Here is a 22,063-nt window from a genome sequence, read left to right as displayed (position 1 = left end):
TCTTCTGAACTAAAGAAAAGAATAACGTAAGCATATCGAGTTATTCTAATTATAGCAAGTTTATAATTTATTCGTTTTACAAAAAAAAAAATTTGGCAAACGATTATAGTAAGTTGATTATAAAGTCAAAACAATTTATAATCTGAATTTACGATTTATAAAAAAGAAATTGTAGTGACAAAAAATTTAAAAAATGTTGAAAACAATAAAAGAGAGTCTAGAAGCACAACTGTGCTATTGTGTTTTGTCTTTTTAGGAATGCGTTTTTGTATTTCTTATGTTTTGACTTAATAATCAACTTACTATAACCGTTTGCCAAATTTTTTTTTTTTAATAAAGAGTGACTGATGGTGATGGCTAACCTCTACCGTGCTGTTCATAGCGAGTTAATCATGGTCTTAAACTCTTAATCATGCTCTAAGAATATTACAAGGGTGATTTTGTAATAAAGAGTGACTGTTGGTGGTATTTACGTTATGGAGCCAAGAAAAAAAGCGAAAAAGAGTCAAATGTTTCCGCTAATTCAAAACTACTAAAGTCGTCTCAGCTTTAAAAGGAAAACATATTTAAATCAGAAAGAAAAAGACATAACTCTCTCTCTCTCAAAATTCAAAAATCGCCGAGAATTGTTTTTGTTGCTTTTTTTTTCTTGACAAATTGAAAAAAGTGTGTTGTAATCAAATGTGATGGGAAGTAGCTTCTCCTCCGCCTTACCTTGCTTCAACCAAGGTCACCGTGATCGCCGCCATCACCCTCAGAATCCGACTCACTCCGAGCCGTTAGACGAGAGTCTAGGCCACTCTTACTGCTACGTCCCATCTTCTAACCGCTTCCTCTCTCCCTTCCCTTCCGATCGCTTCGTCTCTCCTCCCGGTTCGTTCCGGTTATCTCCGGGTCGGATCCGGGGCCCCGGATCATCCGACCAGCTCCAAACCGGGTTCAGAGCCATTTCCGGCGCCTCGGTTAGCGCCAACACATCCAATTCCAAAACTGTTTTCCAACTTGAAGATATTTACGACGATGCCACTGTTAACACTTTCGGCGGAGGCGTGAGGAGCAGCGTCGTTAACGCTAACGGCTTCGAAGGAACGTCGTCGTTTAGCGCTCTCCCGCTACAGACCGTGCCGTTAGGTGGTCACGTGGAGGAACGAACCGGCCTCTTCATGTCTGGGCCCATCGAGAGAGGCGCGAGTTCAGGCCCATTGGACCTTCCCGGAGAGGAGGTTTCGAGATCCGACTCCGCCGCCGCGCATTTCTCGGCGCCGCTCGGCGGCGGCGGCAAGAAGAGACGGAAAAGGAAGAAGAGTCTTTCCTGGCACACGAAGCAGCGACCGTGGGTTCTTCCGGTGTCGAGCTTCGTCGGCGGTGCGAAAAGGGAGAACACCGTGAAACCACCCGACGTCGGCGGCGTTACGGCGGAATCAACCGGAGAGGAGAACGATTTACAGTGGGCGTTGGGGAAAGCAGGTGAGGACAGGGTGCAGTTAGCTGTCTTCGAGAAGCAGGGATGGCTCTTCGCCGGAATCTACGACGGCTTCAACGGTCCCGACGCGCCGGAGTTTCTGATGGCTAACCTCTACCGTGCGGTTCATAGCGAGTTACAAGGTTTATTCTGGGAACTGGAGGAAGAAGCAGAGCTAAAAGCAAGTTCGAGCTGTCCAGCGGCAGAAGAAGTTAAAGTGAGGAAAAAGCTGCATGAGCTTCTCGCAGAGGCGCAAGCAGAAGACGCGTTGGATCTTTCAGGTTCCGACAGGTTTGCATTCTCAGTGGAGGACAATGCTGTGTCTGTAGGAAGCAAGAGATGGTTGCTGTTGTCGAAACTGAAGCAGGGTTTGTCTAAGCAAGGAGTTTCAGGGAGGAAGTTGTTGTTCCCATGGAAGCTTGGTGCGGAGGGTGATGAAACGGAGGAGGTAGTAGGTAACGTTAGAGTAGAGGAACCGGTTGAGAAGAGGAGGGAGAGACGAAAGGCGGGGACGGTTGATCACGAGCTGGTTTTGAAGGCGATGTCGAATGGTCTTGAAGCCACGGAGCAAGCGTTCTTGGAGATGACTGAGAAGGTTTTGGAAACGAACCCTGAGCTTGCGTTGATGGGTTCTTGCTTGCTGGTTGCGCTGATGAGAGATGATGATGTGTATGTGATGAATATAGGGGATAGTAGGGCTCTTGTTGCGCAGTATCAGGTTCGAGAAACGGGTGTGAGTGTTGAGACAGGAAGAGTAGAAGATCGATGCAATGATTTAGACAATGATGATGCAAACAATGAGCTTTCAGGTGTGGGTGATGAAGATACTACACTGAACAATGAAGCACCTTCGCAGAACATGAAACTGGTTGCGTTGCAGCTGACAACAGATCACAGCACGAGCATCGAAGATGTAAGTAGCGAATTGACCATCTTTTTGTTGCGTTGATTTGCGATATTCATGTCATGTGATAAATTACATTGATGAACTCAGGAAGTAACAAGAATAAAAAACGAACATCCTGATGACAACCAATGCATAGTGAACGACAGAGTAAAAGGACGGCTTAAGGTGACTAGAGCGTTTGGAGCCGGGTTCTTGAAGCAGGTTAGACAAAACATTCACACTCTTGAATTCTCAATATATATATATATATATATATATATATATATATATATTTTTTTTTTTATTCAGTAATTCTTACAAAGGAAGTTTGATATTGCAGCCTAAATTGAACGATTCGTTACTGGAAATGTTTCGGAATGAGTACATTGGGACGGATCCATACATATCATGCATACCATCTCTTCGTCACTACAGGCTAACAGAAAATGATCAGTTTATGGTTCTGTCATCTGATGGTTTGTATCAATACCTGAGCAATGAGGAAGTTGTTTCTCTTGCTATGGAGAAGTTTCCAGATGGAGATCCTGCTCAGCATGTTATACAGGAACTTCTAGTCCGTGCAGCCAAGAAGGCTGGTAAAATAAAAAAAACATATTTCTCCTTTTTATGATTAATTGATAGTAATAGGTTTGTGAGTTTGGTGATTAATGATTATGATTGTTAGGAATGGGGTTTCATGAGCTCCTGGACATACCGCAAGGAGATAGAAGAAAGTATCATGATGATTGCACTGTATTAGTGATAGCACTTGGAGGAAGTAGGATCTGGAAGTCATCAGGGAAGTATCTTTGAGACCATATAAACTACAAGTTGAGAAAACAGAGAAACTCAAAATGCTTCAAAGATCAAAACGTGGCAAAAACTTTGTTTAATTTTGGTCTGCTTTTTGTTTCCTTATGTTTGTTTCTATAGGAATGTTCTTTTTGTCAGATTAGGAGGGTACTTTTGTTTCTTTGTTTGAAAATAGGGTAGAGATTGGAATAGAGAAGAAGGGTGGGGACCAAAAAGGGGTAATACATAGAACATTTTCCTCCTGGGAAAAATTTAAGAGAAAAATCTTAAAAACATTTTTTTTCTTCTTTTGTGGTTCTTTTTCCATTCAAAATTTATATATGATTATATAAATATTATAAATCCTAGTATTGTACATAGAACATTTTCATTCTGGTGTTGTCAAAAAAAACATTTTCGTTCTGGAACTGGAGCCCATATTGTTGCAACTCTATGCTCATCCACGGGCCCAAACATGTTTAGTGGGCCTTCTAAAGATCTAAATCAATGGTAATGTGGGCAAATCAACAGTATATCAAAACTTTATCGTTCTCAAAGCCAACACAACTCGTCGTTACATATCATTTTCGTTCAAGATGAATACCTTTTGGTTAGGTTATAAATGCGAAGTTTGCGTAGATGTGAATAATTTGTTAGGAAATTTCTTTTCTTCGTACTTAGCTACAAAATTATCATATATACGAGTAACATCGTTTTCTTCCTAGAAACATATGGATGGAGAAAGAAAGTTTAGTCTGTGGGCGGGCCGTCGAACTCTTGACATATAACATCGCAGCAATACCAACCAAACGTAGTTCGCCACGTAACCGACGCTTACCGTCCGGTGTCTGTACGTAAGGTTTCTTTATAAATAAAACCGAACCATGCATATGTGATATGTGTTGATATTCTTTTATAAAATCTGTTCTTATCTTGTAATTGAAAACTCTGATTCTTCTCTTAGATGGGTTGCTTTATTTCTCCTGTAATGAAACTCCGTCGTCTATCTTCAACTGATTCGTGGCGGTTTGCATACCGGAATCTGACCGGCGAGGATATAGAGGATTCGGTCGTAAGGGTTGTCGTAGGGAAAGAGAAGAAGGAGTTCATGGTCGAACCGTACGTACTCGAAGAGGCGCCGTTTAGAATCTTGATTGGTTCGGTTAAGGATCGTACCAAGACCCGGTTAAACCGGACTGGGAGTGTTGTATGGCTTGATCATATCGACTCGATCTTGTTCGAGCACTTGTTGTGGCTTCTTCGTAACGATGCATCTACATTTTCGGATATGGATGTCGTCGAGATCATTGAGTTCTATTCTCAAGATTGCTAGAGAAAGAAATTGATCTAACGTGGAATAATAAAGTGTTGTTTCTTCGCATTAACACGTGTATTTTGTGATGGTAAGATCTAGTACTGATACCAACTTACCAAAGGTCCAAAACAGCTTGTACTATTTATTGGTCTTTTTAAAGAAGTAATGAATCTACATCACATGACCTTATACTATTTTGGTTTGGTTCAGTTTTTAGGTGTATGTTAAATGAAATACCTCTTGTTTACTTAGTATTTGTTTTTAGATAGATACCGGGGGAGATTAGAACATGTTTAATGGGAGATTCTTAGAGTTAAAAGACGAGTTTTTATATTCCGATAAGAACTTCTCAATAAACATGCTCTTAGTTTGCTGTTAAAGAGATATTATAGTTTGCTGTTAATCTTGGATCGGATTGCATGGTTTGATTTGTTTAAACGGAAATATTTTTTTTCGAGCACTAGACGGCTATATTAACTGTTTGCTGTAACGAGAAGGTCCATTGAATATTTGCTACACACGTTGATCTTTAAAGCTGTCCCAGTATTAATTAGTTTGAAATTAGATAAACGATGAACCAACAAAACTGTTCTCTTTTTAGTAAAAAAAGAACTGTTTTATTTGAAATTTAATCATGGAGTCTTTCATGTAGAGTTTCTTAAAATTTTAAACTAAAATTTATATTATTTAATTGATATGTATATCTTTAACCACATTAAAGTTTATAAAATACTTTTGAGAGATTTTGATATTGGTTTTAAATTTTTTAAAATATCCATTAAGAATATGCTTTAGTGTTACATTTTAAGAGACTCAACATTAAAAGTTCTATACGTTTTGTTCCAACTAGTTTTCAACTAGTAAAAAAAAATTACAAATGGGATATTTTATGCAGTTTAGTTTAGTCCTCAAATGCTGAAAATAAAAGGAAATACAGTCTTTGTTAAATGATAAGCACTAGTGTGTCAAATGTAATCTAGGTTAATTAACAAGTAGCATTACATTATTCAAATGAACAGAGAAATATTAGTGGTCAAGCATCCGGATGTGATGGTTTGAACAATGGTTTACTAATCATTATTATGCATATGGTTTTATAGTTAGCAAGTAACCTTTTGCAACTTTATGGACTTTATATAAAGAAAGTTTGATTAGCTTGTTATAGAATGATTGTGTTCTATCAAATATTTTCTAAAAGTTTGTTATATACAACGTCCAATGAAGAAGGAGCAGAGATCCGTGGTACTTGGTAAAAATCTATGGCTGTCTCTTCTTTACCCACATTTTATATATCACACTTTCATATGTAGGTATATTATTGACAAAAAAGTAAGTGCATCATAGTATAATTTTGAAATAATATACTACTATCTCATCCCCATCGAAAACCAGCAAATGTATATATCTATCTCTAATTTTGTATTTGCATGGCTATATGGATCATTACTATTATTACTTTACTACCACGATAAGTTTATGTCCGGACAAGATCATTTCACTGTGAAAAAGTATCTAACAATTGTATATTTCCTTTTAATACAGAAAATAGGTTATCTAAATTATTAGTTCGAACAATTATTAAAGAGAGTTTTACTTTTACAATCACAACCATCAATAATATTGTCAAAGTTTGTTTGGGGTCTATAATATTAAGGGCTGAAATCATAATTCTTTTTGGAAATAGAAACACCAAAGTGAAAATACCCATATATTTTATTGTTTTAGTTCACCATAACAGCAAATGAGCACTTTATTAAGTTTAGAATCTATACTCGTGTTGATTTTAATCGGTGAGACAGTATTTTCTTTTGTTTACTTCAAGCTATTAGCAATATTAATTCGAGTAAATAATGTAATGATTATTGATCAATAGTACTTAAATGTTCTGTGACGAAAATGCTTTAGATAATTGCGTGTTTGACAGCTTAGCATCAAATGGGTTGAGCAGTTAAGGGCACTATGGGAATTGAACTGGTTAGATTAATAATTTGATTTCTTAATTAGCACTCCACTTGCACTTTCCTTTAATCCTTTGTACTCCATCTTTGTAATTTATTAAGAAAATTACTCCTTATGTTCCTGAAAGAAAGATTTTATAGAGTATTCACGCATATTAAGAGAGATTTTATAGAGTATTCACGCATATTAAGAACATAATAAATATTTACAATTAAATTAATTGTTTATTTCACTATGCATTTTCCAACAACCATCAACCAATAGTATTTAATCAATTCAAATATTTTCAATTAATTTTTCTTAAAAACATACAATTTATCAATATTAACTATTAAAAGTACCTTAAAATTCTAGAATATCTATTATTTTGGAACAAACAATAACTCTAGAAAATCCTATTTTTAGGAACAGATGGAGTATTTTTTATCTAGAAAGTATCATTAAAATTATAAACAAAAAACTACTCAACCAATTACAAAATAAAACTATTAAATTTGATTGGCTACACAGTTTTTGATAAACTTAAAGTTACCTAAAAAAATGAGAACATCTTATATATTGGAACATAAAAATTATTCTAAATATGAACCGAGAGAGTATATTTTACTACTAGTACTCCTTCTGTTCCTGAAAGTAAGATTTTCTAGAGTATGCATGCTTATTAAGAATTTAATAAATGTTTATAATTTAATTTATTTTTTACTTTCTTATACGCTTTCCAATAACTTTCCACTAATAAAATTTAATCAATTCAAATATTCTCAATTAATGTTCCTCAAAAGTATAAAAAAGTACTTTAACAATATAGAAAATCTATCTTTGTGGAACAAGAAAAAAATCTAAGACATCTTACTTTCAGGAACGGAGATAGTATTACTTTAATCTTCTTTGTCGTTTACTATTTCCCGTCATTTATAAGAGCACACCTTATTGGAAACCTCAAACTTCGAAAAAGCCGAAATATTCACTCATGTGTGTTTGGAAAACCCTAGCGACCTAAATGATTGTTAATGTTTCCCTTTTGATTTTTTCAATATGTAAATTCAAAACACTAGAATATACTACCTCCGTTCCCGAAAGTAAGATGTTTTAGATTTTTTTCTTGTTCCACAAAGATAGATTTTCTATATTGTTAAGGTACTTTTTTTATACTTTTGATGAACATTAATTGAGAATATTTGAATCGATTAAATTTCATTGGTGGAAAGTTATTGGAAAGTGTATAATAAAGTAAAAAATAAATTAAATTATAAACATTTATTAAATTCTTAATAAGCATGCATACTCTAGAAAATCTTACTTTTAGGAACAGAAAGAGTATTGTTTCAGTGATATATTACTCCTCTTACGATATGTTTGCCATCGCCCGAAACAGCAACTTGGTTTTGAGCCTTACATTAAAGTGTTACAGATCAATTTCTGTTATCTTTTAATGTTTCTTCGTGTGTTCGTGATTTTGGGTACAAAAGTGTGTCTGTTAGTCAACATATGTAATAAAAGTGCGTTTAGAGTATGTCGTTATTGGATATCTATTCTATGACAGTTTTAAACATTAATCCCGTTGAGTGTGTGCTACAAAAGAACCTATGTGAAATTATATGGAGATAAAACATTAACCAAAAAAAAATCAAACAACAATTTATATATAACGATTCTATCTATGAGCTAGTCACTAATAAGTGGAATATTTCTTTTCGAAACTTTAAAAGATAAAAGTCACAATTTCATAAATTCTGTGAAAATAAAAAGAGGAATAACAAATTGCAGTTTTTTTTTTATAAAGTAGCTAAAACGGAGCCCTACCAGCGCCGGCGGAATTCCCCTGCCAGTTTTCAACTCCCATATGAGGCAAACTCATCGGCAAATTGAAGAACGGCAAGCCTCCGCCACCTCCGTTGGCTTCCGAGTACATATTCCCTCCTCCGCCACCGCCGCTTTGGACCTGTAAGTGCTCCTCATGCTCGTCCAAAGGTAACCTTTCGTAAGCCACGTTCGTAAAAGACGCCGCCATGACCATGACCGGCCCCGCGGCCACCAATTCTCCAACAACGTTACCTCCGACGACCTGTCCCTGAGCTCCGGCGAGGAATATAGTCAAACTCGTCGCTCCTGGAGGAGCAGGCGGCGGAAGAAAAGATCCAGAGAGGGAAAGAATCTCGAAAGTGCCTCGCAAAGTCACAACAGATCCAGCCGCCGTCGGCTGACGGATGCTGACGTTAGTGACGGTTCCAGTTCCGGACAAAACGCAAATCCCGCGCTGTCTCCGCCGCGCGTAAGTGGAGATGCACTCGAAGACGTCGCAGCCACTTCCGATTTCGAGAATGTGAGCCCTAAGAGTGTTTGCGCTCTCGCGCGTGACTATCACCGGAGGTTTTGGTTTGTTCTTCGATCCAGCTGGACGGCCACGTGGCCGCCGCATAACGAGGTCGCCGCTTCCTTCACCACCACCTCCGGCGCCGCCCAGACCCGAGTTGTCATTAGAAGCTATTAAATCTAAACCTTGGTGATGGTTCTGAAGGTTATGGTGGTGGTTTCCTCCAGCACCACCGTCATCTTCGTGGTGGTTGTCGGTGGAGAACTGGCCAGCACCTCCGCCGTCGACGTTATGGACGTAGCGAGAGGTTGTCCCCATATTGAGACCTGCAGACATGCTAATAGCAAAGAGAAAAAAAACAAAATATATTTAAACGGAGGATTAGGGATTATTAAAGCTTAGTTAGGGATTCTAATGATTTAGGTTTAGATTTAATGTAAGAGATAGCAGAGAAGCGGAAAATTTATAAAAAGTAGAGAAGAAAATATATAGAAAGCTAATTAGAAATGAAGTAGAGAAAGGGGAAGAAGAAGTAGAAGACCAAGTCTTCACCCTATGGCCCCAAGAGACAATTATTATTATATGAGCATGATTAACCCATATACTCCTATGGTATCTTAATCATTATTTTACTAATTAAAAGCAATTAAGAAATAGATTAAGAAACACTATGATTTTGGGCCTCCAATGGTAGTCTTTTATTTTGGGGTCTTTACTTAAAAAAATATTAAATACTTTTAAATAAAAGAAAATTTTATTTATTAATGAAAACATTATAAAAGACAACATTTTAAACATAGAATTAAAAAAAAACATAAAAACAAAGATAACTTAATTAAACGACAATTTTTTGTTAAAAAAATTCAAGCTCAGTTGTTGTCTTCATCACGTCCAAATTTACGTCATATATGCTCAACCAAATCAGCTTTCAGTTGTTGATGCATTTGTTTATCACGAATTCTAGTTCGAACACCCATTATATTGGCGTTATTTGTCGGAATATTTGTAGAATACGTGAGATCGACATGTGAACTTCTGATGTCTTCTCCTTGTTGGAACTCATAAACATCACATTGAGTGTATTCATCTCGTTCGTCTTCTACTATCATATTATGGAGTATGATACATGCTCTCATAATCTTCCCAATTTTGACTTTATCCCAAAAAAGTGATGGATTTTTAACAATTGCAAAGCGAGCCTGCAAGACTCCAAAAGCACGTTCGACATCTTTGCGGACAACTTCTTGATGTTGAGCAAATAAAACCGCTTTCGGCCCTTGTGGTATTGGAATAGATTGGATAAAAGTTGTCAATTTCGGATAAATTCCGTCAGTGAGATAGTAAGCCAAATGATACTATCTTCCATTGACGGAGAAATTGACTTGTGGAGCTCAACCTTTTATTATATCATCAAAAACAGGAGAGCAATCAAGAACATTGATATCATTTAAGCTACCTGGAGGTCCAAAAAAGACATGTCATATCCATAGATCATACGAGGCAACCGCGTCTAAAACGATTTTCAGTTTTCCCGAACCACGTGAATATTGACCTTTTCAAGCTGTTGGACAATTCTTCCACTCCCAATGCATACAGTCGATGCTTCCTATCATCCCAGGAAATCCACGATGTTCAGCAACATCAAGTAGACGTTGAAGATCAGCCGGTGTTGGTCTTTGGAGGTATTGCTCGCCGAATAAAAATATTATTCCTTCCACAAAATGTTTCAAACATGACCGAGTAGTTGTTCTACCGAGCCGGAGGTACTCGTCAACAATATCAACAGCACCACCATATGCCAATAGACGAATGGTTGCTGTACACTTTTGAAGTGGAGAGAGACTAAGCCTTCCGAGAGCATCTCTTTTTTGTCGAAAGAATTCAACTTCATTGGAGAGGCGATCAACGATATGCAAGGAAATGGCTTATTCATTCTAAAACGTCGTCGGAACAGATTTTGTGGATATGTTGGAGTTTCACTGAAATAATCATTCCTTAAACGTTGATCACCTTCTTCACGATTTCTTTCGATATGAATCCTTTTTTTCCTCTCTTTTAGCACCATAATCAATGGCTAAATTCTCGAAAGTTTGATCAAAATATTGATCAAAATAATTATCAAAACTTTCATCATCTTCTTCCTCAAAAGTGTTATGAGAAGAAGATGCCATATATGTGATATATGTGATTAAAAGGATGATTTTTAATGGTTTTGTGAGACAGAGGAGGAGAGAAAGGGAAATGTTTAATGGGTTTTTTAGGGCATGTGTGATGTTTGATGAACTGAGAGGAGGCGAGAATTGTTTGGAGTAAATTGTTTGGTGGTTTTGTGGTTTTGTGAGACAGAGGAGGCGAGAAAGGAAATTGTTTGGTGGTTTTGTGAGACAGAGGAGGCGAGAAAGGAAATTGTTTGATGAACTGAGAGAGAGGCAGAGAGAAAGACTTTGCGATAGAGGAGGAGGAGACAGACTTTGCGAGAGAGTTAATTGTTTGATGAACTGAACAAGCTTAATAAACTCATATATAGAGATTACACAACAAGTGGATACGATTTCCATACTCTGCCCGTGACACATGATTACAAGACCCACATGATTCACATGACACAACACGACAATACACTACAACCACGACAATACACTACAAACACTCTTCTAAACAAAACACGTGAAGGAAGACTACACAATGCTTCACTCAAGACAGAGAACAAGTGACCTACACTATACAAGAACTGGCAGAAGAGCACCACGAAACTCTCATGCCCGTGACCAAATGCTCCACTCAATCGTGTGACAGAAACAACTTTTTCTTTACCGCCCGTGACTTTGACCTGCAAATAAAGATAGAGAGTAAGTAATGAGCGTGAAGAACCACAAACAGAACAACTCACAAAAATCCACAGAACAAGAAACATCAATTAACAAGTTGGACAAACATAATAGAATATTTCATTATCAAACAAGAACAAGAACACAGAGTACAAATATAAGAACCAACTACTTGATAGAGTTTAACCCAAACTAGACTTCAACTAGAACGACATAAACTTCAACTACAACGACATAAACTTATTAAGCCGACAAACAACAACGAGTAAGACTTGAACAACATCAACTAATTAAGTAAACAACTCAGTAATTAGCTTTTTCTTCAATGCTTCTTCATAGTCAGCCAATGGTTCCGTTTTAGCAATAAGAATTTTAAGTAGCTTAATCTTCGAGACCCTCTCTTTGATAGCCAAATCTTCTTTCTTGAAGTCCCACATGCTCTGAAAACCAGCCGGCGAGTGGGTCTCAGTCTTGTTCTTATGCTTTCCATGCCCCTTTGAAGCCTTCATACCCGGGGGTCGAGTAGTTGCTTGACCAGCTTCACTAGTATTGGTTTCTGTGGCTTGAGAGGTTGATGATTGTGTACCTTCGTCACACTTCCTCCATTTAGAGCTTCTGTCGAGTTTAGAAGTTGCTAGATCACACTATTTCTGGTCGTTCTGCAGCTCTTTCCACGCATGCTCAAGTGTGAATTTCTTATGGTGGTTGTTGAAAAATATTTCATGAGCATGCTTGAGCACATCAGTTTCATTCTGGCCGCTGCTCTTCTCTCTGGTGGCAGCCTCGTACGCTCCACAAAACTTCCCTACAAGATCATTGATCTTGTGCCAGCGCTGCTTGCAGTGATTGCTATCCCTTTGTTCACGACCGGCCAGCTTCGGACTTGCAGAAAAGTAAGCCGGGACTCTTGTCCAGAATGTACCCGACTTCTGCTCATTGCCCACGACATGGTCTTTGCTCGTGTTCAACCACGAGCTGATGAGCACTATGTCATCGGTATGTGACCACGTCCTTCGTTCCTTACGTTCTGCAGTTGAATTTCCACCGAAAAAAGGCACTTGGGATGAAGATACCTCGGCATTATCTTGTCCAAAACCGAAGACGATATCTTGTTGACTATTTAGGAGGTCAACAAAATTTGTATTCTGGTTATTATATGGATAGGAATCCATATCCGACAATCACAAAGAAGAGAAGGGAGCAGAAAGTGAATAAGGAAGAGAAGAACAGAAGAGAATAAGAAAGAGAAGAACAGCTTAGCCGTTGAAGATCCAAAGAAATAGAACAACACAAGAGGATAAGGAAGAGAAGAACAGCTTAGACGTTTTTATAGATGGAAGATAAAAGCAACCAACCAACCATAATCACTTTCTATTTAATACCTTTCTCAAACAATTAGACGTTTATCTACACACATTCATCACAAGCATATTCATTTCACAGTCACAAACCATAATCAATTTCTATTTATTACCTATCTCAACCAACTAGACGTTTATCTAAAACCATTTATCACTTTCTATTTATTACCTATCTCAAGTCTCAACCATAATCAATCAGGAACAATACATTTATTACCCAACTGGTGAAGGAGAAATGTATTACCTCTGTTGATGTTGTCGCATTCTTCTTCTCTCTGTTGCTATTCACCTCCTTTTGCTTGCCGACAGTGGCTCATTCTATTTTCCAACCATAAGAGAAAAGACAGAAACATGTTATTCAATCTGATCAAGTGATAAACAAATAAGAACAGGAAATAAAATATACTTGATTCAATCTCAACAAGTTATTCAATCTCAACAACTCATCTAAACAAATAAGAACAAGAAATAAAATATAGTTAGATTCAATCTCAACAAGTTATTCAATCTCAACAACCCATCAATACACGTGAAAGCTCTTCATCAACAACACCTAGAAGATCAAACGATCAATACAAATGAAAGCTCTAAAAGACATCTCATTAACATAAACACAAATCATTTACAGAACCACAATCACAGACACGCAGAACCCTAGAAGATTCGAACAACAAGACCACAATCAAATACATGCAGAACCCCTAGGAAGATTCGAACAACAAGACCACAAACAAAGACATCCAGAACCGTTGAAGATTCGACTTTCAAACTAGGAAAAAAAGTTAAGACCTTTACCTTTGGATTCGACTGAGGAGCAACCGCCAATAAGATTCGTCCTCGAGCTGAGCCACCTTCGATTTGCTTCGATTCGCTTCTTCGCCCAAGACCGCAACCAGTTTCGTTTCTTCTCTTCCTCGAGGATCTCAACCGGATTCGTTGCTTCCCTTCATCGAGGAGACCACACAGGGACTTTAATCGGTTCGTAGAGGAGAAGAACCATCGATTTTCATCGATTTGGTTCGTCGACGAAACGAGACGACGCTTTTCTCCACTTCGCCGTCGAGGAGAGAAAGAAGATGAAAAACGCGTAAATAAAAGATAGTTTTTCCACCCTTCGGCTTTTTCCTCCCAAATCTCTCAGGCCATGACACGTGTCCAAGAAGACCCGTATCTATTTGGCCCTAATTAGGCGACGTCGCTTAACATAATGGCTGCTTTATTCTTTTTTTTTAATGAAAAATATGCTTAAGAACCAGCTTAAGGGACAGCGTTAATCATGGTCTAAGATTATTAGATTATTGTTTGTGAATGTAGTGTTGTAGATGTATAAAATTATAAACTAATCGAATTCGAGTCTAAATTACTCATATATAGGTCTCTTATTATATTGTCGAGATGAACAAAAACGTTAATGGGGTTCTAGATTTTGTTAAATGTATATGTTATTGAAGAATCTACAATTGTACTAGTGTGTGTCTTCTCGCATAATAAATCACTGGACACAATATATAATTTGTTTGATCTTGTTTCATGTGTTTTTTATAAATCGATTAATTACACTGCTAAAGATGAAGACAGCCTTCCTGTGGACCAAGACATCAAGTCATTAACTAATGAAAAGTTAGCATATACAATTAAGTGCTAGCTGCGTTTACCATTCAAAGTTTATGTCCCTATTATAACGCGTAGGCAACTTGGTATAATATACAATTGTCTAGGGCATCAAATACGAAGTGGATGAGATTAGTTCAATTGTAAACTATAGTTAGTTAACAAAGTTGACCAATTAGCTATGTTTTGTGTTCTTTATTAACGATTAACTATGGTTAACACATCTTGAAGTTCTTTATCAGATTTTAAAATAAAGGGAGAAACATTAAACAGACAGGAAGCATCGCGGAGATTCAGGCGGTCAAGTGACGGAGATTCATGCGCTCTTAGCTTGCCCTTTTGGTTAAAACTTAAAACAACTGTTCAAACAAGAAAAAAATGTGTACGGTACAGCCTTCTCTGCTAAACAAACACATCATTAATCAAAACCGAGTTGAATCTAGTTTGGTTTGTTTCTGTATAGTTTTTATCTAGGTTTTACAGTTTAAATTTTAAGTCAGCATTATTATAAATTTTAATAATTGATTTTTTATAGATAAATCACTGTATTTTGGAGTATATAATAAAGATAATACATATTAGAAAAAACCGCTTTAAACGGAAAGGGATGGACTGACCAACGACGGACAACGTGTGACGGCTCCTTGTGCGAATGTGGCGATGGATCACGAAATTTAATAAGAAATAAAAACCGTCCATCTAATCTTTAATTAGCATTGTAAATTAAAAAGTCTGCTCTACCCAATTTTCACTAACAATGACCAATTAGTTTTATAATCATATATGATTCCACCAACGCTAATGCAATATGTGAGTTAACTAATTATTATATTGGATTTATATTTAGTTTATCAGTCTATAGAGTATATATATTCGCGTCTAGTAATATTTAAATTTTATTATTGAACAGTCTGTAAGTGCTTTGTGTTGGTCTTTGCGATACATACATGCCGATCATATATTAGCAATATAATTCTGTAAAAATATTCCCGTTAACAGATAGCAAAGTTGCAAGTGTGTCACTGCCCAAATGTTTTATTTTTGCTTGTTTAAGTAATTTATTTTTTGAAAAAAATTATTTATGTTTTTGACTGAAATTAAAAATATTGCGAAATTTGAGATTTAATTATCAAACAAAACAACGTATCGACTCGAGCGTCATGAAACACATCAACAATCTTAAGATTCTCAACCAATAAAACAATATATCATGGATTGAAAAGCTGATATAACAGCACAGTCAGTTAATCATTTTAGCTAACGACATATAAACTATAGTTTAAACACGATCGGAACTATTTCTAAAGAAAAGTTAAGCAAAAATATATATATTTCTAAAGAAATGGCCATATATATTGTTTGACAGATTTGAGACCATTCATTACATACTTTCTCGTACACAATATGTATCACTATCTATATAGATTGGTTTGATGATAAGAGAAATTAAAAACAAGACAGTAAGTGTGAACAGTTATTAGTTTAACAAAAACTCCGGACGCAAGCATCTTATCTACCGACGATTTTTGGAATCGTCTCCGATGTTCTGTTAAGCCCAACATACTGTCAATATAAAAAAACAATGTGTATTCTTAGAGTTCCAACAAATAGCTTTAAAAGCATCTTTATCCGGGGATACTAGACGGTTTCTTAGCGTGTGGGTCCCGCGTAGGACCCACTTTTTTAAAGAAATAGGTTACAAAAACTACTAAATAGTTGTCGGTTCTTAAAGGTTTCTTACACTGTTCGCGGGCCCCACTAACACGTGGCGGCTTACGATTGGTTCGTTTTTTTTTTCTTTCTAAATTCGAAAAAGTAAAAAGAAAAATAAAAAAATTAAGAAACCCCATTTGGGGTTTCAGGGATAATGATGCTCTAAGAATCTACATTATAATAGGGCAGTTTCATCACTCCTGATGCGACACGTCAGCGATATGTGGGTCCCACTTTTAAAAAGTGTGAAAAAGTGACAAGTCTATGACTCGAACCCGGGTTATTGAGATCTAAACAACAACATTTATACCACTAAGCTAAAAGATTATTTGTACATTGATGGTTGAAACAAATATATATTTATGAAGGTCGGAAACCTTTGCTTCTTCGGTTTTCTCTGTGGGACCCACACTTATTTATTTTATCTAATGATTTAATAAATACTTTATAATTCACGTTTTGAAATGAGATTCGTTAAAAAAAAGCCCAATAAACCTTTTTGGTCTGTAAGCGTTCTTTTCAATGGAAGTTTAGGGCTTTCAAATTTTAATCATCGGTTCATGACTCATCTAAGAAACACAGATTGGCTCTTTGAGTTTCATGAATCAGTTTTTCTTCTTTAGTTCTCCCCATCTTTAATAAATTCATCATCGGTTCTTTTATTTTGCCTGATAAATCATGATTGTGTGGTTTTAATTTTCTTTGGTCATCCTTAGCTTGCACCCTTTGATCTAACCAAGAAGAAGAAGAAGACATTTGTCGTTCAGGATGCCATCGAGGACTCAGCTGAGTCACACGGGAGACATACTATTCGTTGCCTGATTGTTCAAGAAGAGTTTATGTGATGTGAAACATATTTGTTTCTTTTCATCAGTTGCTTTGTTTAATCTTTTTCCTGCAAATAATGATGGCTTTGACAGTTCATTCACGGGAGCCAAGAAGTAAAAGAAGAAGAAGCCAGTGAGTGTTTGACATTTTATGTCTTCCTGAGTTTTTTTTTCCATTCATTAAACTTAGATTTTGAAGATTATGTGCCTAACATTCCTTTTTATTTTGAAGGTTGTTAGGTTGAATGAAGATCATTGAATAAAGAAAATGTCGATGCTCCTGAAAATTTGGAGGGTACTTTATATTTCTTTCTCTGATAATTCTAGCGACATAAATTTGAACCTTACAGAGGATATATTGCAGAGCATCCTAATGATGAGGAAGAGGTGGAGAGAGTTGATCTGCACCAGCAACGTTACCCGTGGGGGGGAAGTGACATGAATTACTTATACGACGAGGTAAGCATATCATTAGATGGTTTGTGGTCAATCTTTGAGAGCCGTCGATTGTAAGTGTCTATCATTTTGAAGTTGTACGACACTAAGATGTAAAGAATTACTAATCACGATTACCTTACTAGCAGAGTTCTTTTGCACAGCTATTGTCAATGGAATTAACACTGAAAATTGATGGTGCTATATTTCATGTTCTAAATGCTAACGCAAGCTCCAATGTTGATTCTCAACTTTAACATGCCAAAATCACAATGCAGTGGGTGTTGTAAGGTAATTCAGTAGGCACAAATGTTCAGTTGAAAAAAATTATAAACTGTATTTATGCATCAAACTTATCATTCGTAACATAATAATATGTTTTTTTGTGTGCTAGGAATCGTTTGTAAATAAATGTCTCGGATGTATATGACTGCTTAATTTGTTGCTTTTGACAGTGAAATCACTAAACTTGCAATGTGTCAGGACAACAAAAGCATCTCAGCTGATGGTTAACTTTACAATTTCGTTGGTTTCTTTTTCCTATTATGTTGGATGGATTATTTTAGCTAACAAATATCGCAACAGAGCGCTGGCAATAACTCTAATAGATTTATATATACATTTAGAATTAGAAGTTTGGTGAGAACAGGAACAAGTACTTCTGTCACGCTACTGGACAGTTATACGCCATTTCAAGAGAATTGATTTCTTATATTTCCCATAATCAGTAAGATTTTAACTATTTTGTCTACTTTGCATTCATACCTCATTCTCCATCTAACTTCTCGGTGCAACTATATAATGATCAAGTCATTTTCTGCACAAATAGGCAAGTGGAGATGTTACGTTGGGTGCTTGGTTTATTTGGCTTGGCTATACAAAGTCTGTTGTGACTCTAAAACTTTTACCTCATTTAACATTGATTCTGGTTCTTGGGAGAATTGCAGATTGTGAATGAAAGGCACAAGCAGGGAACATATGTGTAGCTGCGTTCGACTCGACATGTAGTGGTATCTACAGATCCGCTGATCCCATTGTGGAGGTTAACATGCAATGTGTTGACCTGGAAATCATTATTTGGAAGCTACATTTCGAGGCATTTCCTCAACATATAAATAGACCATAGACAGAGTTTGATATTTATAATACTCAGTGATCATGGAGTCTGCAGAAAACAGTCGTTTTGCATATTCTATATGGAACCAAGAAATATGTCATTTGTTTGATGATTGTATTATGATAGCTACTAACATAGGAGATGACTAGAGAAAGAGAAATGAGTATGAAACTCTTATATGGGTAGCTTTTGTAAACACATTTGGGTTTATTAACAGTTGTGACAAACAATTATATTTATAGTAAAGGAAACCCGCCGCAGGGTCATTAACAAATGCGTCTGTTTTTTGGTTGTTTGGGATTGAAATAGCTTATGAGTTTTCTAAATCAATATAATTGATTTGACTAAAGCTATCTTGGATGACAAAAAAAAGATTGCAAGTTTAATAACTTCTACTTTAGACTTTAATTTCAACTAAATTATAATCAGTCTTTTATCCAGATCATCTTAGTTATAATCGTAAGGATTTATTAGAATAAATAAACAGTTTCAACAATATTTAATATGTGATTTAATAAACAAAAAAACATGTAGGATTTTTAGGATTTAAAGAGATTGGAGACAATAGTTAATGAATATGAAAAGAATACGAAGCAGATGATGAAAAATGATTCGAGCAAATTAGTGGCAACACAGAGCTAAGCGAGATAAAAATATCAATCAATAAAGAATGAAAGAAGAATGAGCAGGGTTAAGTTATTACACAAGCCAAACTAAGACAAATCAAACGATAGAACGTGAAAACAAATGTAAACAAGACAAGAGGAGAATGTGAAGATAAAAAGCATTGAAAAACTGAATGCTAGATTAGTAAGCAAAAGACAAAAATAGATTAAAATGCAAAAACTCCGCGCCTTGGCGCGGATAACGATCCCTAGTATAACTAAATAGTCCCGTTATAGTTGGTCTTTGATGTAACTATGCTAATTATGAATAGTAGAGATTTTACCGCGCTACGCGCGGTTTGTTTGTCTTTGAAATTTATAATTTTAATTTTGAATTTAATTTAACTATTTTATGTATATGTGTTGAGTATTCTTCGCATATATTTTTCTTTGGTGTTCAAATGATATTTTATGGTCGGTGTTTCTTGAATTTCTATTATAAAATTCAAATAATCTATTTACCCAAAAAATCTGGATTCTGTATTTTTCATATATCCTATAAATTAAGTTCAATGGTAACTTATTTACCAAAATTCTTTAATTTATTTACCAAAATTCTTTTGGATTTTTTTTCTGTGTTGTGTTAACTGACTGCTTCATTAAGTTTTGCTAATGTCCCATAATTTTATATGTGAATTGGATTACCAACTTATGAGAAGTCCTCGTATACTTTGATTTGTTGTTAATATCAAACTTAATAATAGTCTTGAAAACTACACCGACCTTTAAGATTTTCTTCACAGTAGTCTAATTATAAGTCGTATTGATTCTACACAACTTTCCCAATTAATGTTAAAGGAGCATGGAAAATATGAATGGTGCAGTTAACATATGATAATATATGATTTTGACTTACATTTATCTATTTGGTATTCCATATTGATTTTCTTGGATCTATTATTCTTTTCAGTTATGTATCTTAACTTCTTTTTATTTTCAATTCCTACGGGCGGGATAAAAATTAACAAATAATTTAAATAATTAAAGTAACATGCGTATTCTCTTGTAGTAAAATATGCAATTAGTTAAATTTTGTACATGATATTATATTTTAATACTAAATAAACCATGTTATTTAAAATTTTAGCTATAATTTTTGAAAATAAATATTATTTATTTTCCAAAATATGATTTTAGTTTTTTCTTGTTAAAATGTTTAAGATACTTTTCTTTTGTTTAGTTATCTATGTTTTAATTATATATTAAAAATTGGATGTGGCATTATATCATTTCTTGTGATTCTTGGAATTGGATGACCATAAAAAGCCTGTGATATGTTTCTTTTTTGTTAGTAGAAAAAAACAAACTTGTAAATAAATTTCACATATTTTTCCTTTAATTTTATATACCTAAGTGGATTATCTCATGTTTTTACTAAATTTAGTTTTTACGATAGATTATTGTTAAAATTTTGTTTGAGTTAAATTTTTTTTTGTGCGACAGTTTGAGTTAAAATGTATAATTAATTATAAAATTATTTATGTAATATTATTTAGTTAATATATTTGACCCCGAAAATAAAAATTTACACGTTTGATATAACTTTTTCTATTTTTATATTTGAAATTCAAGTAAACCATATTATCATATACTGATTATGATTTTTGAAATAAATGTTACTGATTAGTTGGCAAAAAAAATGTTACTGATTAATTTTCATAATATAAATTAAAAAATTTACTAATAAGTACCGTCAAAAGAAGATACTGTAAATTTGTAATGAATTAACTATATGATGGTAAGGTTAATTTGTTTTGGTAAATTATGTTATTAGATTTGGGTCCTTTTCTTGTTTTCTTACATTGGTTTGATTAGTAAATTGTTTGCAAAGTAATCTTTAGATCTATAACTAATTTTGCTGCATTGAATTCCTCCGTAATATAATTTTTGTGAGATTTTTTTCAAGCATTTAACATATGGTTTTTTAATGTATAATGTTAAATAAGGTATATGCGAAGAAAGCTTTTAAGTTAAACTTGAAAAGCAACACATGAAACATTTGGATAAGGGGAGTTATTACTGTAACGCAAGAACATGAATGAAAGCTTAGGAAATCAAGAGTCACATAGAAGAGGAAACATGCAGCCTGAACATGGCAGGAGGAGTATGACGGTCGTTCTAGATTTGTATTGGTAGAAGGCCTCATCTTCCTTTCGACCTTCTTCATTAGAGTAACAACAAATCAGATATGGTCAACAACTCAAATAATAACCAATATATAAACTGAAACTCGATTGACACTTGCTTTACCAGATAATCTGTTGTAATCTCTCATGTTGTTTTCATAGCCAACTTTGCACTTTTCAGCCTTAGCAACATAAAGTGTCTTCTTCTGCATCTGCAGCATTGTCCCATAGATTTTCTAACCTGTTTTTGCGTTCAAATTCAACGTTAATGTGCCTTTCAAGATCAAAAGCTAAGTTATAAAAGAACCTTCAAAGTGAAAGGAGCCACTCACAGCAAGTAGCAATATATTGGTTCCTTAAGATGCTCCTTTACGAAAGTCTCACAGAAATATTTCCTAGGGATCACAAAAAGTCCAACCTTAACACAACAGAATTTAAGTAGAAATTTTAATGGAAAAAACAATAACAGACAAAAAAAATCTATTCATCTAACCTTTAGTAAATTTCACATTAGCCAGATGAAAAGTCTTTTGATAGCCTAAATGTTTAATCAATGGAAACAACTGAACACATTATGGAACCGACAAAATACAGATTAGAGTTAATATAGCAAAGAATCTTGATATTCGGAAGGATCAATGTTTTCTCTAGA

General features: G+C 35.2%; 4 protein-coding genes across 4 annotated transcripts; 2 read left to right on the top strand and 2 right to left on the bottom strand.

The window, feature by feature from the left end:
* The first annotated feature begins 581 nt into the window (after positions 1–581).
* Positions 582–3,447, top strand: LOC106447309 (protein phosphatase 2C 29). The gene is made up of 4 exons (XM_013889205.3): positions 582–2,375; positions 2,457–2,570; positions 2,689–2,944; positions 3,034–3,447. The coding sequence occupies exons 1-4, from the start codon at positions 687–689 to the stop codon at positions 3,159–3,161; spliced, it is 2,187 nt and encodes a 728-aa protein (XP_013744659.1). The 5' UTR covers positions 582–686; the 3' UTR covers positions 3,162–3,447.
* A 379-nt stretch (positions 3,448–3,826) lies between these two features.
* Positions 3,827–4,649, top strand: LOC125585623 (auxin-responsive protein SAUR77-like). The gene has a single exon (XM_048755023.1). The coding sequence runs from the start codon at positions 4,105–4,107 to the stop codon at positions 4,471–4,473; it is 369 nt and encodes a 122-aa protein (XP_048610980.1). The 5' UTR covers positions 3,827–4,104; the 3' UTR covers positions 4,474–4,649.
* A 3,473-nt stretch (positions 4,650–8,122) lies between these two features.
* On the bottom strand, positions 8,123–9,553 carry LOC106364512 (AT-hook motif nuclear-localized protein 21). Its single transcript, XM_022718861.2, has one exon. It carries the CDS (start codon positions 9,062–9,064, stop codon positions 8,201–8,203), a length of 864 nt encoding a protein of 287 aa, XP_022574582.2. The 5' UTR covers positions 9,065–9,553; the 3' UTR covers positions 8,123–8,200.
* Positions 9,554–12,200: 2,647 nt separating this feature from the next.
* Positions 12,201–12,728, bottom strand: LOC106448881 (glutathione S-transferase T3-like). The gene has a single exon (XM_013890706.2). The coding sequence runs from the start codon at positions 12,726–12,728 to the stop codon at positions 12,201–12,203; it is 528 nt and encodes a 175-aa protein (XP_013746160.2).
* Positions 12,729–22,063: the final 9,335 nt, after the last annotated feature.

Source organism: Brassica napus, chromosome C4, assembly GCF_020379485.1.
Source record: "Brassica napus cultivar Da-Ae chromosome C4, Da-Ae, whole genome shotgun sequence".
Classification (NCBI taxonomy): Eukaryota; Viridiplantae; Streptophyta; class Magnoliopsida; order Brassicales; family Brassicaceae; genus Brassica; species Brassica napus.
The sequence above is the reverse complement of the archived record's forward strand: the minus strand, read 5'-3'. Positions and strand labels throughout refer to the sequence as shown.